The 13,550-nt window shown below is 39.4% G+C and overlaps 1 protein-coding gene across 1 annotated transcript; it reads right to left on the bottom strand.

Moving 5' to 3' along the window:
* Positions 1-5,322: 5,322 nt before the first annotated feature.
* LOC108365676 (uncharacterized) lies at positions 5,323-8,160 on the bottom strand. Its single transcript, XM_017619789.1, has one exon. It carries the CDS (start codon positions 8,158-8,160, stop codon positions 5,323-5,325), a length of 2,838 nt encoding a protein of 945 aa, XP_017475278.1.
* Positions 8,161-13,550: the final 5,390 nt, after the last annotated feature.

Here is a 13,550-nt window from a genome sequence, read left to right as displayed (position 1 = left end):
GCTTGGATCCGATTAAATTTAAAGTAGCCAAAACTGAATTCGATTTTTTAGTGAGGACAGTGATTTATAGACGTTCAAATTCTTGTGTAGCATCTCAACTGCATCTAGTACCTAAAAAAGAACTGAATGACTGGCGTCCTTGTGATGATTTTCGGAGACTTAACGTTGTGACTGTACCGGACCATTATCCTTTACCTCATATTCAAGATTTTAACATGAATCTCAGAAATAAGTATATATTTTCGAAATTAGATTTGGTAAGGGCCTACCACCAAATTCCAATGGCAGAAGAGGATATCTATAAAACTGCAATAACGACACCTTTCGGTATGTTTGAATTTATACGAATGCCTTTCGGACTAAGAAATTCAGCGCAAACTTTTCAAAGATTTATTAATGAAGTAGTTAGTGGTTTAGATTTTGTTTTTACATATATTGATGATCTATTGGTTGCAAGTGAAAATGAAGAACAGCATTTTAAAGATCTCCGTATTCTTTTCCAACGCCTAACAGAGTACGGGTTAGATATCAAACCAAGTAAATGTACTTTCGGTGTAACAAGTGTTGACTTTTTAGGACATAATATTTCTGGGGCAGGAATTAGACCCTCTGATGAAAAAGTGATAGCTATTCGTAGTTTTGAACGTCCTAAATCTATTAAACAGGCGCAGAAATTTATAGGCATGGTTAATTATTACCATCGATATGTACCAAAATTAGCTGAGTTTACGGCAGTTATCTACGATTTAATCAATCGAACAACTAAGAAACGCGATAAGTCCTTAATTTGGGGTGACAACAAATAAAGCCTTTGAATGTATTAAAGAAAAGTTTGCGTCTACGATATTGTTAAATCATTTTAACAAAGATGCCAAACTCTCTTTAAATGTGGATGCATCTAATACGGCAATTGGTGGTGTCATACATCAAACGTTTGATAACAAATCAGAGCCACTAAAATCATTTTGACAAAGATGACAAACTCTCTTTAAATGTGGATGCATCTAATACGGCAATTGGTGGTGTCATACATCAAACGTTTGATAACAAATCAGAGCCACTAAAATCATTTTGACAAAGATGACAAACTCTCTTTAAATGTGGATGCATCTAATACGGCAATTGGTGGTGTCATACATCAAACGTTTGATAACAAATCAGAGCCACTAAAATCATTTTGACAAAGATGACAAACTCTCTTTAAATGTGGATGCATCTAATACGGCAATTGGTGGTGTCATACATCAAACGTTTGATAACAAATCAGAGCCACTAGCTTTCTTTTCTAAGAAACTTTCTCCATCCGAAGTTAAGTACAGTTCATTTGACAGGAGTTGCTAGCTATTTATTTGAACATTAAACATTTTCGCTATCTTTTAGAAGGACGACAATTTACAGTTTTTACNCCAAACTCTCTTTAAATGTGGATGCATCTAATACGGCAATTGGTGGTGTCATACATCAAACGTTTGATAACAAATCAGAGCCACTAGCTTTCTTTTCTAAGAAACTTTCTCCATCCGAAGTTAAGTACAGTTCATTTGACAGGAGTTGCTAGCTATTTATTTGAACATTAAACATTTTCGCTATCTTTTAGAAGGACGACAATTTACGGTTTTTACAGATCACAAGCCTTTGATATATGCTTTGACAGGTGAGAATCCTACGCCATTTGTTCCAAATTGTTTACGCAAGACAGTGTTTAATATGTTACATGGCATTACACATCCTGGTACAAAGGCTACACATCGTCTAATTATTAAAAAGTACTATTGGCCAAAAATGCACAAAGAAATTAACACTAAGTCAAAAGAATGTATAAATTGTCAAAAATCGAAAGTTAATCGTCATACTAAATCTCCAGTAATTAAAATTCCGATTCCCAAAAGTAGATTTGATCATATTCATTTAGATATTGTTGGACCTCTTCCTGTATCGAAAGGGCATCGTTACATTTTTACAATAGTTGACAGGTTCACTCGGCCCGAGGCATACGCGTTAAAGGACATTTCAGCGGCAATGGTTGCAAATAAATTTTTTAGAAAATATGTTTCACGTTTTGGGGTACCGTTAAAAATCACTACAGATCAGGGTACTCAGTTTATGTCAAAATTGTTTTCGGAACTAACAAAATTGCTTGGTAGTCATCACGTTACAACTTCTGCATATCATCCTCAAGGGAATGGTATGGTAGAACGGTTTCACAGGCANAAAATCACTACAGATCAGGGTACTCAGTTTATGTCTAAATTGTTTTCGAAACTAGCAAAATTGCTTGGTAGTCATCACGTTACAACTTCTGCATATCATCCTCAAGGGAATGGTATGGTAGAACGGTTTCACAGGCAGTTAAAAGCTACGATAATGGCTAGAAATGGAATCAACAATTGGTATGATGAGCTGCCGATAATACTTCTTGGTTTACGATCGATGTATAAAGAAAGTATTTCAGCCACATCATCTGAGATGGTTTTTGGGCAAAATNGTGGTTCCATGTGAATAAAATTTTTCCCAACTGTAGTATTAGGCTATTTGCGGGAACATTTTAAAAATGTTAAATCAAATTTATAACATAATCAGAATTCTGATACTGGCGTATATATACCAAAGGATTTGGAGATTTGTAAATTTGTTTTTATGCGTGTTATTAATAAAAGATCATTGCAACAACCATACGAAGGACCTTATAAGGTTGTTGAAAAAAAACAAAAAATATTTCAAACTTGAAGTAAATAATGAGGTTAAAACAATTCCGATAGACAGACTAAAACCAGCAAACAGAACTAATACCAGAAACAAACACTAATACAATGAATAACACAACATCAAATAAGAAACGAGTTACTTTTAATTTATATAACATTAATTCTCTAGATGGGGGAGTATTGTAGGGTTTGAATTAGTGTTACTGTCTTTTATTGTACTGTGTTAATTTCAACTTCGTAATTTTAGAAATTGTATATTTAAGTGATTTTGTAGTTCAAACATCAAAGAGAAAATTAGATTACTTCAAATATTTTTCTTGAGTTGTAAACAACATAATTTCATTTGGATTTTTAGATTAAACCTTTTTTGAATAAATTTATATATTGTTAACTACAGCTGCAAAAACATTTACAAAAATAATAAATTGGTTAGCAAAAATATGTGCTACAAAATTGCTTGCATTTTTTTCTTTATGCTTCGTCTTCATATTCTTTGTTTACTTTTCGAAGAAAATAACATGGCGCCGAAATTACAATCGTCAGCCAGAAAATTACTTTTTTCTTTTGCTTCATCTTGTCAGATCTTGTGTGTTGGATCATGAAAGAAGGGGGGCTGAACACCTTTTGCAGAGAAAACCTTTCGCCGCACTTAGGGATTATAACCCTCAGGCAGTAGAATTCTGTTTTGCGAAGAAAAGGAGCTGAACATCTTTTGCAGAGAACACCTTTGTATATTTTTAATGCTTACTAGGTTATATCATCTTGTGTCTCATTCTTTTACATATTTTGGAGTTTGCCAGCTGAACTCCGCCATTTAATTTGCATATGCAACCAAAGTCAGACGCGTGATTTTGAATGTGTTTTTATTTAATGAATTGTGATGATGTGTGATTAATCGAGTAAAGTGTAAAGTGAAGGGGAATACAAAAATATATTGGTGAAGTGGCTGCTTTAAGGAGAATAGGAGTGATAAATGTACGCTAATTTCCNGCAACAACCATACGAAGGACCTTATAAGGTTGTTGAAAAAAAACAAAAAATATTTCAAACTTGAAGTAAATAATGAGGTTAAAACAATTCCGATAGACAGACTAAAACCAGCAAACAGAACTAATACCAGAAACAAACACTAATACAATGAATAACACAACATCAAATAAGAAACGAGTTACTTTTAATTTATATAACATTAATTCTCTAGATGGGGGAGTATTGTAGGGTTTGAATTAGTGTTACTGTCTTTTATTGTACTGTGTTAATTTCAACTTCGTAATTTTAGAAATTGTATATTTAAGTGATTTTGTAGTTCAAACATCAAAGAGAAAATTAGATTACTTCAAATATTTTTCTTGAGTTGTAAACAACATAATTTCATTTGGATTTTTAGATTAAACCTTTTTTGAATAAATTTATATATTGTTAACTACAGCTGCAAAAACATTTACAAAAATAATAAATTGGTTAGCAAAAATATGTGCTACAAAATTGCTTGCATTTTTTTCTTTATGCTTCGTCTTCATATTCTTTGTTTACTTTTCGAAGAAAATAACATGGCGCCGAAATTACAATCGTCAGCCAGAAAATTACTTTTTTCTTTTGCTTCATCTTGTCAGATCTTGTGTGTTGGATCATGAAAGAAGGGGGGCTGAACACCTTTTGCAGAGAAAACCTTTCGCCGCACTTAGGGATTATAACCCTCAGGCAGTAGAATTCTGTTTTGCGAAGAAAAGGAGCTGAACATCTTTTGCAGAGAACACCTTTGTATATTTTTAATGCTTACTAGGTTATATCATCTTGTGTCTCATTCTTTTACATATTTTGGAGTTTGCCAGCTGAACTCCGCCATTTAATTTGCATATGCAACCAAAGTCAGACGCGTGATTTTGAATGTGTTTTTATTTAATGAATTGTGATGATGTGTGATTAATCGAGTAAAGTGTAAAGTGAAGGGGAATACAAAAATATATTGGTGAAGTGGCTGCTTTAAGGAGAATAGGAGTGATAAATGTACGCTAATTTCCGAATTTTACAAAAAAGGGTGAAAATCAAATCGAAATAATAAAAGAACTTTAGGTTTAAATCTAATTATTTATTAGTTGCCGTTTAATGAACGATAGAATTACAAGTTTGTCTTTTGTTGAAAAATGAACATAACTAAAAACCGAACTCCGCTTGACATATATTGAAACTCAACCCACGCCAAACGTTTAACCCTTAGTCGTCTTCAAAAAGCGCAGGGTTGTATTTAGAGAATAAAAGTTATAAAGTAAAGTAATATTGAACATTCCGCCCCCCTTGAAAGCATCTGCTTTCAAACGTCCAAAAACNTTCCGCCCCCTCTTGAAAGCATCTGCTTTCAAACGTCCAAAAACAACGGACATAGTTTCACTATTGGTCGCTTGAGTGATCCTTTTGCAGTCTTTAGCGTTACTACACGAACGAGCCCGTCAGCACCAGGATGTAGTTCAGTGATTCTTCCAATTGCCCATTTGGATGGCGGCAGGTTGTCATCCTTTATGATGACCACGTCGTCGATTTGTAAATTGTCCATCTTATGCGTCCACTTAGGTCGCTGTTGTAGTTGAATGAGGTATTCTCTTGACCATTTCTGCCAGAATTATTGGACAAGGCGCTGAAGATACTGCCATCGATTTAGAGAATTTTCTTTCAAATTTAGCATGTTCTCGTCTGGTATTGTTGTAGATGATCGTTGAATTAAAAAATGTGCAGATGTTAATGGGTCAAGATCGCCCTCGAACTTAACGCACAATGGACGGGAGTTAAGGCAGAATTCGATCTGACATAACACCGTTTGCAATTCTTCGTAGGTGACTGAAGTATCAGCTAGCGTGCGCTTCAAGTGGTGTTTCATCGATTTCACACCAGCTTCCCAGATACCACCAAAGTGCGGTCCGGACGGAGGCGAGAAGTGCCACTGAATATGCTGGTCAGCGAGTTCACGTGTGGTACCATCTTGTGTTGTAGGTGACTGCAGCAATTGGTGAATTTCTCGCAGTTGCTGATCAGCCCCAACAAAATTGGTTCCATTATCGGAATAGATGTGCATAGGTTTTCCGCGCCTGGCGATAAAACGACGTAAAGCGGCTATAAAAGCAGCGGTAGATTGTTCGGTGACCAATTCAATGTGAACGGCTTTTGTGGCGAGGCACACAAAAAGCGCAATCCAACATTTGTACAGCCGTGTGCCACGACCCTTCCATGAACGGATCTGGATTGGCCCTGCGAAATCCACTCCCGTATTCAGAAACGCGCTGCCTGGATTCAATCGTGGACGAGGGATGGTGACCATTTGTTGCTGGTGTGGAATGCCACGCTGTCTCATACAGACAGTACACTTATAAATACAGCGCTTGATGGTAATCTTGCCGCGGGGAATCCAGTAGCGAATATCCAGTAAGTAAAGAAGTTGCCGGTTTCCAGCATGCAAATTTCTCACGTGATAATCATTTATGATAAGCTTTGTCAACTGATGATCCTTGTTGAGAATAATAGGATGCTTCTGATCGTAGTTTACATCTGCATTCGTGATTCTTCCCCCAACTCGTAACACGTCATTGCCATCAATGAAAGGGGATAGCATGGCCAATTTGTGTGAAACTAGCAATTGCTTACCCTGACGTAAGCTTCGTAATTCCGGCGCATATGATGCTGTTTGAGCTTTCCTAACCAAAGCGTTATGCGCCCGCAGTAGTTCATTTGTTGTTAAAAACGATTTTGACATTTCAAGCTTTGATTTCATAGCCTTACAATTATCTGTAAATCGTAACAAAAGCGCTGTCACTCGTAGAAGGTTAGTGTAGCAGGAATATCGGTCGAATATGTCAATTTCTTCAACGGTGGCTACATGGGACATCGTTTCTTTTCGTTCTTCTAAATCAGTATCCTCAGGAACGGTTGGTGTATGATCACATGTTGTGACCAGTTGTCTTAACTCATTTGGGCCATGCCACCATAGCTGGTTTTTGATGAGCTCGTTAGGCCAAATTCTCCTCGTGGCCAGATCTGCAGGATTTTGCTGTGACGATATATGTCGCCATTGTTCTGCTGGTATGACCTCAAGTATTTGAGCCGTCCTGTTGGCAACAAACGTTTTCCAGCGACGTGGATGGTCTGATAACAAGGCCAGAACGACTGTTGAATCAGTCCATCCGACAACTGCGGCGTCTAACAAGTTCAGGGCGCTGCGAACTTTTGTCATTAGTTTTGTCATAAGATGTGCGGCGCACAATTCCAGACGAGGTAAACTAACTTGCTTAACCGGCGCAACTTTCGTCTTAGCAGCAATCAAGTTTGTTCGAAATGCATCTTTCGCATATGGGATACGCATGTAGATTGCTGCTGAATAAGCCTGCTCTGATGAATCAGCAAACCCATGCAACTCAACGCTCGTTTCGTCCGCGAATTCCAACCATCTCGGAATTCGTAGCTTTTGAATGTCGTTGATGTTTTGCCGATACTCTGTCCATTTATTATAGAGATCGTTGGGTAACTCTTCATCCCAGCCAAGACCTCGCAGCCAAAGTTTCTGCATAAATATTTTCATTGCGATTACGACTGGTGACAACCATCCCATGGGATCGAAGATTTTTGCGATGTCTGACAATACCGCGCGTTTTGTCACAGTTTGCTCGATTATTGGTAGATTTACGCTGTACTTAAAGCAGTCTCGTGATGTATCCCAAAGGAGTCCAAGTGTTTTAATTGCCTGAGATGTGTCGATTATAGTTTCTGAATTTAATTCCCGGTCTCGTGTCTCAATTGACTGCATGAACGTTCCAGAATTTGATGCCCATTTTCGTAAATGAAACCCACCTTTCGACAAGATGGTGCAAAGCTCATTTTTGAGCTCTATTGCTGAGCGCGCATTAATGGCACATGCCATAAAATCGTCGACGTAAAAATGCTGCTTAATTGCCTTTGCTGCCAAAGGAGCATCGATTTCGAAGTCATTCGCAACTTGATGTAACGTCCTGATAGCTAAGAATGGCGCTGCTGAAGTACCATATGTTACTGTTTTGAGATTGTACTCCTTTGGTAATTCGTCCTTCGCGTCTCTCCATAAAATACACTGCAATGAACGGTCCTTTGGATGTATAAGCACCTGACGATACATCTTCTCTATATCGCCAGAAAATGCGACTGCATACTTGCGAAAATTTGTTATAATTTCGAACAGATCTTTTTGTATAGTTGGCCCCACTAATAAGTTGTCATTGAGCGACACGCCACTTGTTGTCTTACACGACGCATCGAACACCACACGCAACCTCGTGGTAGTGCTAGTTGGTTTTATCACCGCGTGATGCGGTAGGAAATATGTCCTGTGAAGGTTGCAGCTTATGGATGGCTCCATGTGACCCAACTCACTGTACTCGCGCATGAAACTCTTATACTCAATTTGAAGTTGAGCATCGTTAGTGAAACGTCGTTCCATTGCATATAACCGCTTTAAAGCAGCTGTACGGGACTCGCCGAGATTAGCCTGATCCCCTTTCAGTGGAAGGCTGACTATATATCGTCCACTACTATCTCGCTGCATGGTTTTTGATAGTGCTCTTCTGCACTTTTTTCCTCTGGTGTGAGATGTTGATTAGGCCCTGCAATGTCTTCCACTTCCCAGAAGCGCTGAAGCTGTTTGCCTAAATCCAGGAAGGTATGTGCAGTCACCAAATGTGTCTCGCGTGTGGCAGGTATTTTGCCCATAATAACCCAACCGAAGATTGTGTTTATAGCAGTTGGTGACCCTAATGGATGAGTCAACTTCTCTGGCAGAACGCACTCGGAAAATACATCAGCACCCAATATGACGTCGATTTTTCCCGGCTTGGAATAACATGGATCTGCCAGCTGCTTACCTTTCAAGAATTCATGATTTTGATGGATCATTTCGTAAGCTGGTAAATTTTGCGTTAAATTAGCCAAGCAGAGTGCCTCCGCCTCAACCACGTCGCTTCCTAGCCCTTTGATGCGTAAATTGATTTTACCCTTAGTGCAGCTGCCATTCGCAGAACCAATTCCATATAGCAATGTTCTGTCAAATCTTCGTTTTAGCTGGAGACGTTCCGCACAAGCCTCCGAAATGAGAGTGCCTTGAGACCCGGAATCCAGCAGTGCACGGCAAGGTTGCAAATTGTTAAAAACATCGTATATCTTCACTATCGCCGTAGGTAGTAAAGAAAGAGAGCGCGATAATTGTTGTGCACTGTTCACACTGATGGTAGCTGCCTCATCAGGTGCAACAGGTGTAGTTTCACGTTGTTGTTTATCGGTCGGTGCTGAAATGTGCAGCAAGGTGTTATGCTTGGCATTGCATTTTCGGCACGTTGAACTTTTACATACTGATGCTCGATGATTCAGTTGTAAACAATTAAAACAGGCATTACTGCGTTGCACTATCTTCCGACGAGCTTCGACATTCATTTCCTTAAATTGGTTACAATTGTACAGAAAATGTTCCCTTGCACATACGGGGCACGACTGAACAGTGGCGATGTATGCGCGAGATTGGTTGCGCTTATAGTTGCTAGTACCTTGACTGGTATTGTGGCTACCCCTCTGCGTATTCTCCAGTTCGACAACTCTGATTTCCAAAAATTCTAAAAACTGTTGAAAGGTTGCTACTTCGTCTGATTTCTTACCCCTGTACCAGAGCACAAGCGTATCTGCGTCNGATTCAGTTGTAAACAATTAAAACAGGCATTACTGCGTTGCACTATCTTCCGACGAGCTTCGACATTCATTTCCTTAAATTGGTTACAATTGTACAGAAAATGTTCCCTTGCACATACGGGGCACGACTGAACAGTGGCGATGTATGCGCGAGATTGGTTGCGCTTATAGTTGCTAGTACCTTGACTGGTATTGTGGCTACCCCTCTGCGTATTCTCCAGTTCGACAACTCTGATTTCCAAAAATTCTAAAAACTGTTGAAAGGTTGCTACTTCGTCTGATTTCTTACCCCTGTACCAGAGCACAAGCGTATCTGCGTCGAGCTTTTTCTCCAAATGAAACAGTAAAATTGAGTTCCATTGTTGAACTGGCTCTTCGAGTACTTTCAAAGCATTTACACACTCATTTGTGGTGTTGTAAATTCGTTTAATCTCAGCTACTGATGATGTTTTCATGGAGGGTTGGTCAAAAAGCAATTCCAAGTATGCCTTCTTTACTCTGTCTGACTTGTCGTATTTTCGCTTTAATAGCTCCCACGCCACAATATAATTTGCGTTGGTTGGCTTCAAATGCTTTATAAGCGACAATGCCTCTCCCTGCATTTTGGTTTGCAAGTACTCGAATTTTTCGATGCCAGAAATATTTTCTCTGTTATGCACGAGCGTTTCAAATAAATCCCGAAAACGTATCCACTCGCACTCCCATCAAATTGTGGAATTTCTATTCGTGGTAAACGTAATCCATGTTGTTGTTGATGTGTTGTGTTGTTGGCTTCAACTACCGGCGTTGATGCATTGTGGCCAATGCTCTCAATCAATGCACCCATTGTGCCCTGATGTTCAATAAGCGTCTGCACCGCCGTCGAGATGTCGTTGACTGACTGCCTATTGTCTATGATTGTGCGGTTGTTATCCATTTCATCGAGAATATGTGCACAAATCGACTTTATTCCGAAATATTTGTCCTCAATGTGTGCGCGGTAAGCTTCTTCCTCCGCCTGCTGCTCGCCTGCTGTTGTTAAATAGTCGATTTCTTGCTGGATCTGCTCGTATTTCTGAAACAACTCTTCTGTCCTTTGTGCGCGTACTCTTATTTCCGCAGTTGTTGAGTTTTAATCCGCAACAGCATTAGCAATACGTGTCAAGCTGCTTTTTATTGTTTGCCTCTGAGATTTCAGTTTTTCCATTTTGTGTTTTGTTTGTTTTTATTATTTGACAGTTTGTACTTTCAGTACGCAGGGTCACCGCCGAATGTAATTGTTTTAAGTGTTGGTAAATGATTTATTTTTTACGATTTTTTATTGACTACTAGATGTCGCCGTTATCTGTCTGCCACTAGATGGTACTGATACAATGTAGCTTCTCTGCTGAAAACTAGCGCTCCACTGGGCGCTAAAATGATGCAGACTTCCTCCGCTAACGCTCACTGCTGATATAACCGAGATTGATAATTCCTGATGAGACACAACCGTCTGTGCGCTGCTGCTAAATGATGCCTCACGCTGTCGCGCTTGTTGCCGAAATCTCTCCAACTTACTGCTCCTATACGTTTTCACACCCTTGTGTGCCGCTGCGAAAATGATGGCTCACGCTGTCGCGCTTGTTGCCGATTATGATGATGCTCTGTGCGCGTCAGGATTATACAACTGACTCAGAATCGATGAAAAACGAAGCGTCGTAAGCTAAGTAAGCGAAATTTTTAATTGAGGTTATGAACAATCAACAAACTTCTATGTTCATCCGGCTCCGAAGGACCAATGAAAATCAAATCGAAATAATAAAAGAACTGTAGGTTTAAATCTAATTATTTATTAGTTGCCGTTTAATGAACGATAGAATTACAAGTTTGTCTTTTGTTGAAAAATGAACATAACTAAAAACCGAACTCCGCTTGACATAAATTGAAACTCAACCCACGCCAAACGTTTAACCCTTAGTCGTCTTCAAAAAGCGCAGGGTTGTATTTAGAGAATAAAGGTTATCAAGTAAAGTAATATTGAACAAAGGGCATATTTCAAACCCAATTTGTAATTAAATTAGTGACCACAAATTACCAAAGTGGGTGTTAAAATAATCCGTAGACGCTTGACTACAAGTGTGTGTAATTTGTTTGGATCGGGCCACCCCTTTGGACGGAATAGCCCGAAATAGTTGGGAGCGCTACTAAACCCTACCCTTTACCGTTATTCAGCTTAAAGCAAAAATTGTTTCCTTTTAATCTCGTATATCTTACAAAATAATTCAAAAATCTTAATATAAAATACGGCAAATGAAAGCCAATGAAATTCTCCATAAACCGTATATATATCACTTTTCAATAGGGCTTATAGTTCTAACAAATTAATTAATCATTCCAGCTTTTTTTATTTTTTAATGAAAAAATTAAAAACAATCAAACTTTAACAGAAGAAAAACTAAAAGAATAACATGTGCTGTGCCAAATATTTGAATTTGTACTAAAGCCTGTTCTGTTACAAAAAAAAATAAAAAATCAAGTTTCTGATGAAGAAAATCGATGGTTAAATACGAAATAATGAGTGGTAAAAAAATTTCGTAAGATTATGTGTATGAAAATTTAGCACGAAAGAATGTCAGTCATAAGTGACGCGCTGTTCTGCTCATATTTCATGCAAAAAATCTTTGCGCATTTTCATTTGACCACTCATTATTTCGTATTTATCCATCGATTTCCTTCATCAGTGACTTGATTTCTTTTTGTAGCAGAACAGGCTTTAGTACAAATGCAAAAATTTGGCAAAGGATTGTTTTTTTTAATTTTCCTTCTGTTAAAGTTTAATTTTTTTTTAATTTTTTCGTTAAAAAATAAAAAAAGCTGGAATGATTAATTAATTTGTTAGAAACTATAAACCCTATCGGAAAGTGATGTATATACGGTTTATGGAAAATTTCTTCGGCTTTCATTTGCCGTATTTTATATTAAGAGTTTTTAATTGGTTCGTAAGATATATATGATTAAAAGAAACCAATTTTTGCTTTAAGCTGAATTACGGTAAATTGCAAATATCTCGAAAACGTATCCATAGAAAAAAAAAATTAACACGAATTTCGGAATCATCGAGCAATTCTACATAGAAGTTGGATAGTGGCGTCTGGAGAACGAAAACCAAATTAGAATTTGTTGTTGTTGTTGTTGCAGCGGCTACTAAGCCCCGTTCGGGGCGGTTCATCCATCAACGTTGTCGTCGATTTCAGCTAGGGGGAGGCCCAGGAAGTGCGCTACTTTCAAAGGGGCTGTCCATAGGGACAGGGGCGTTAGCTGAGTGGGGTTCTCAGGCCATGTGAAGAGGTGCCGGGAGTCATGTGGCGACTCTCCACATGCAGGGCATTGGTTGGGCACATCCTCGTTGATTCTGCTCAGGTAGCTGTTGAGCCTGCTGCAATAGCCAGAGCGAAGTTGGGCTATTGTAGTGTGGGTCTCCCGAGGCAGACAAAGTTCTGTCCCGTCCACGTCCGGTGGTTGTGTCGGTAGGTTGACGGGTCCAGATGTTGTTTGATATACCTGTGGACTTCGTCTGTCAGTTCGTAAAGATGGCATCCTGTCGCAGTTCGTAGTGCCGTGTTTTGGCAGGTCTGTAGTTTCATCCACTGCGTCCTGCTAGTCCCCGGCGACCATACGGGCGCTGCGTAGTTTAGAACCGGCCGGCCAATTGCCTTGTATGTTGCCAACAACGTTTCTTTATCTTTGCCCCAAGTGCTGCCGGCCAGCGACTTGGGGACATTGTTGCGGCTCTGTACTTTGTTGACAATTGCGGTTAAATGCACCGAGAAGGAGAGCGGACTGTCGAAGGTAACTCCGAGGATTTTCGGGTTATTCACCGTCGTTATTGTTACGCCATCGACGTGAATACNATTTCAGCTAGGGGGAGGCCCAGGAAGTGCGCTACTTTCAAAGGGGCTGTCCATAGGGACAGGGGCGTTAGCTGAGTGGGGTTCTCAGGCCATGTGAAGAGGTGCCGGGAGTCATGTGGCGACTCTCCACATGCAGGGCATTGGTTGGGCACATCCTCGTTGATTCTGCTCAGGTAGCTGTTGAGCCTGCTGCAATAGCCAGAGCGAAGTTGGGCTATTGTAGTGTGGGTCTCCCGAGGCAGACAAAGTTCTGTCCCGTCCACGTCCGGTGGTTGTGTCGGTAGGT

The sequence above is a fragment of the Rhagoletis zephyria genome, unplaced genomic scaffold (assembly GCF_001687245.7).
Source record: "Rhagoletis zephyria isolate East Lansing unplaced genomic scaffold, Rhagoletis_zephyria_1.1 Rzeph_scaffold_01954, whole genome shotgun sequence".
In the NCBI taxonomy this organism is placed as follows: Eukaryota; Metazoa; Arthropoda; class Insecta; order Diptera; family Tephritidae; genus Rhagoletis; species Rhagoletis zephyria.
Note: the sequence above shows the minus strand (reverse complement) of the source record. Positions and strands in the feature narration are given on the sequence as shown.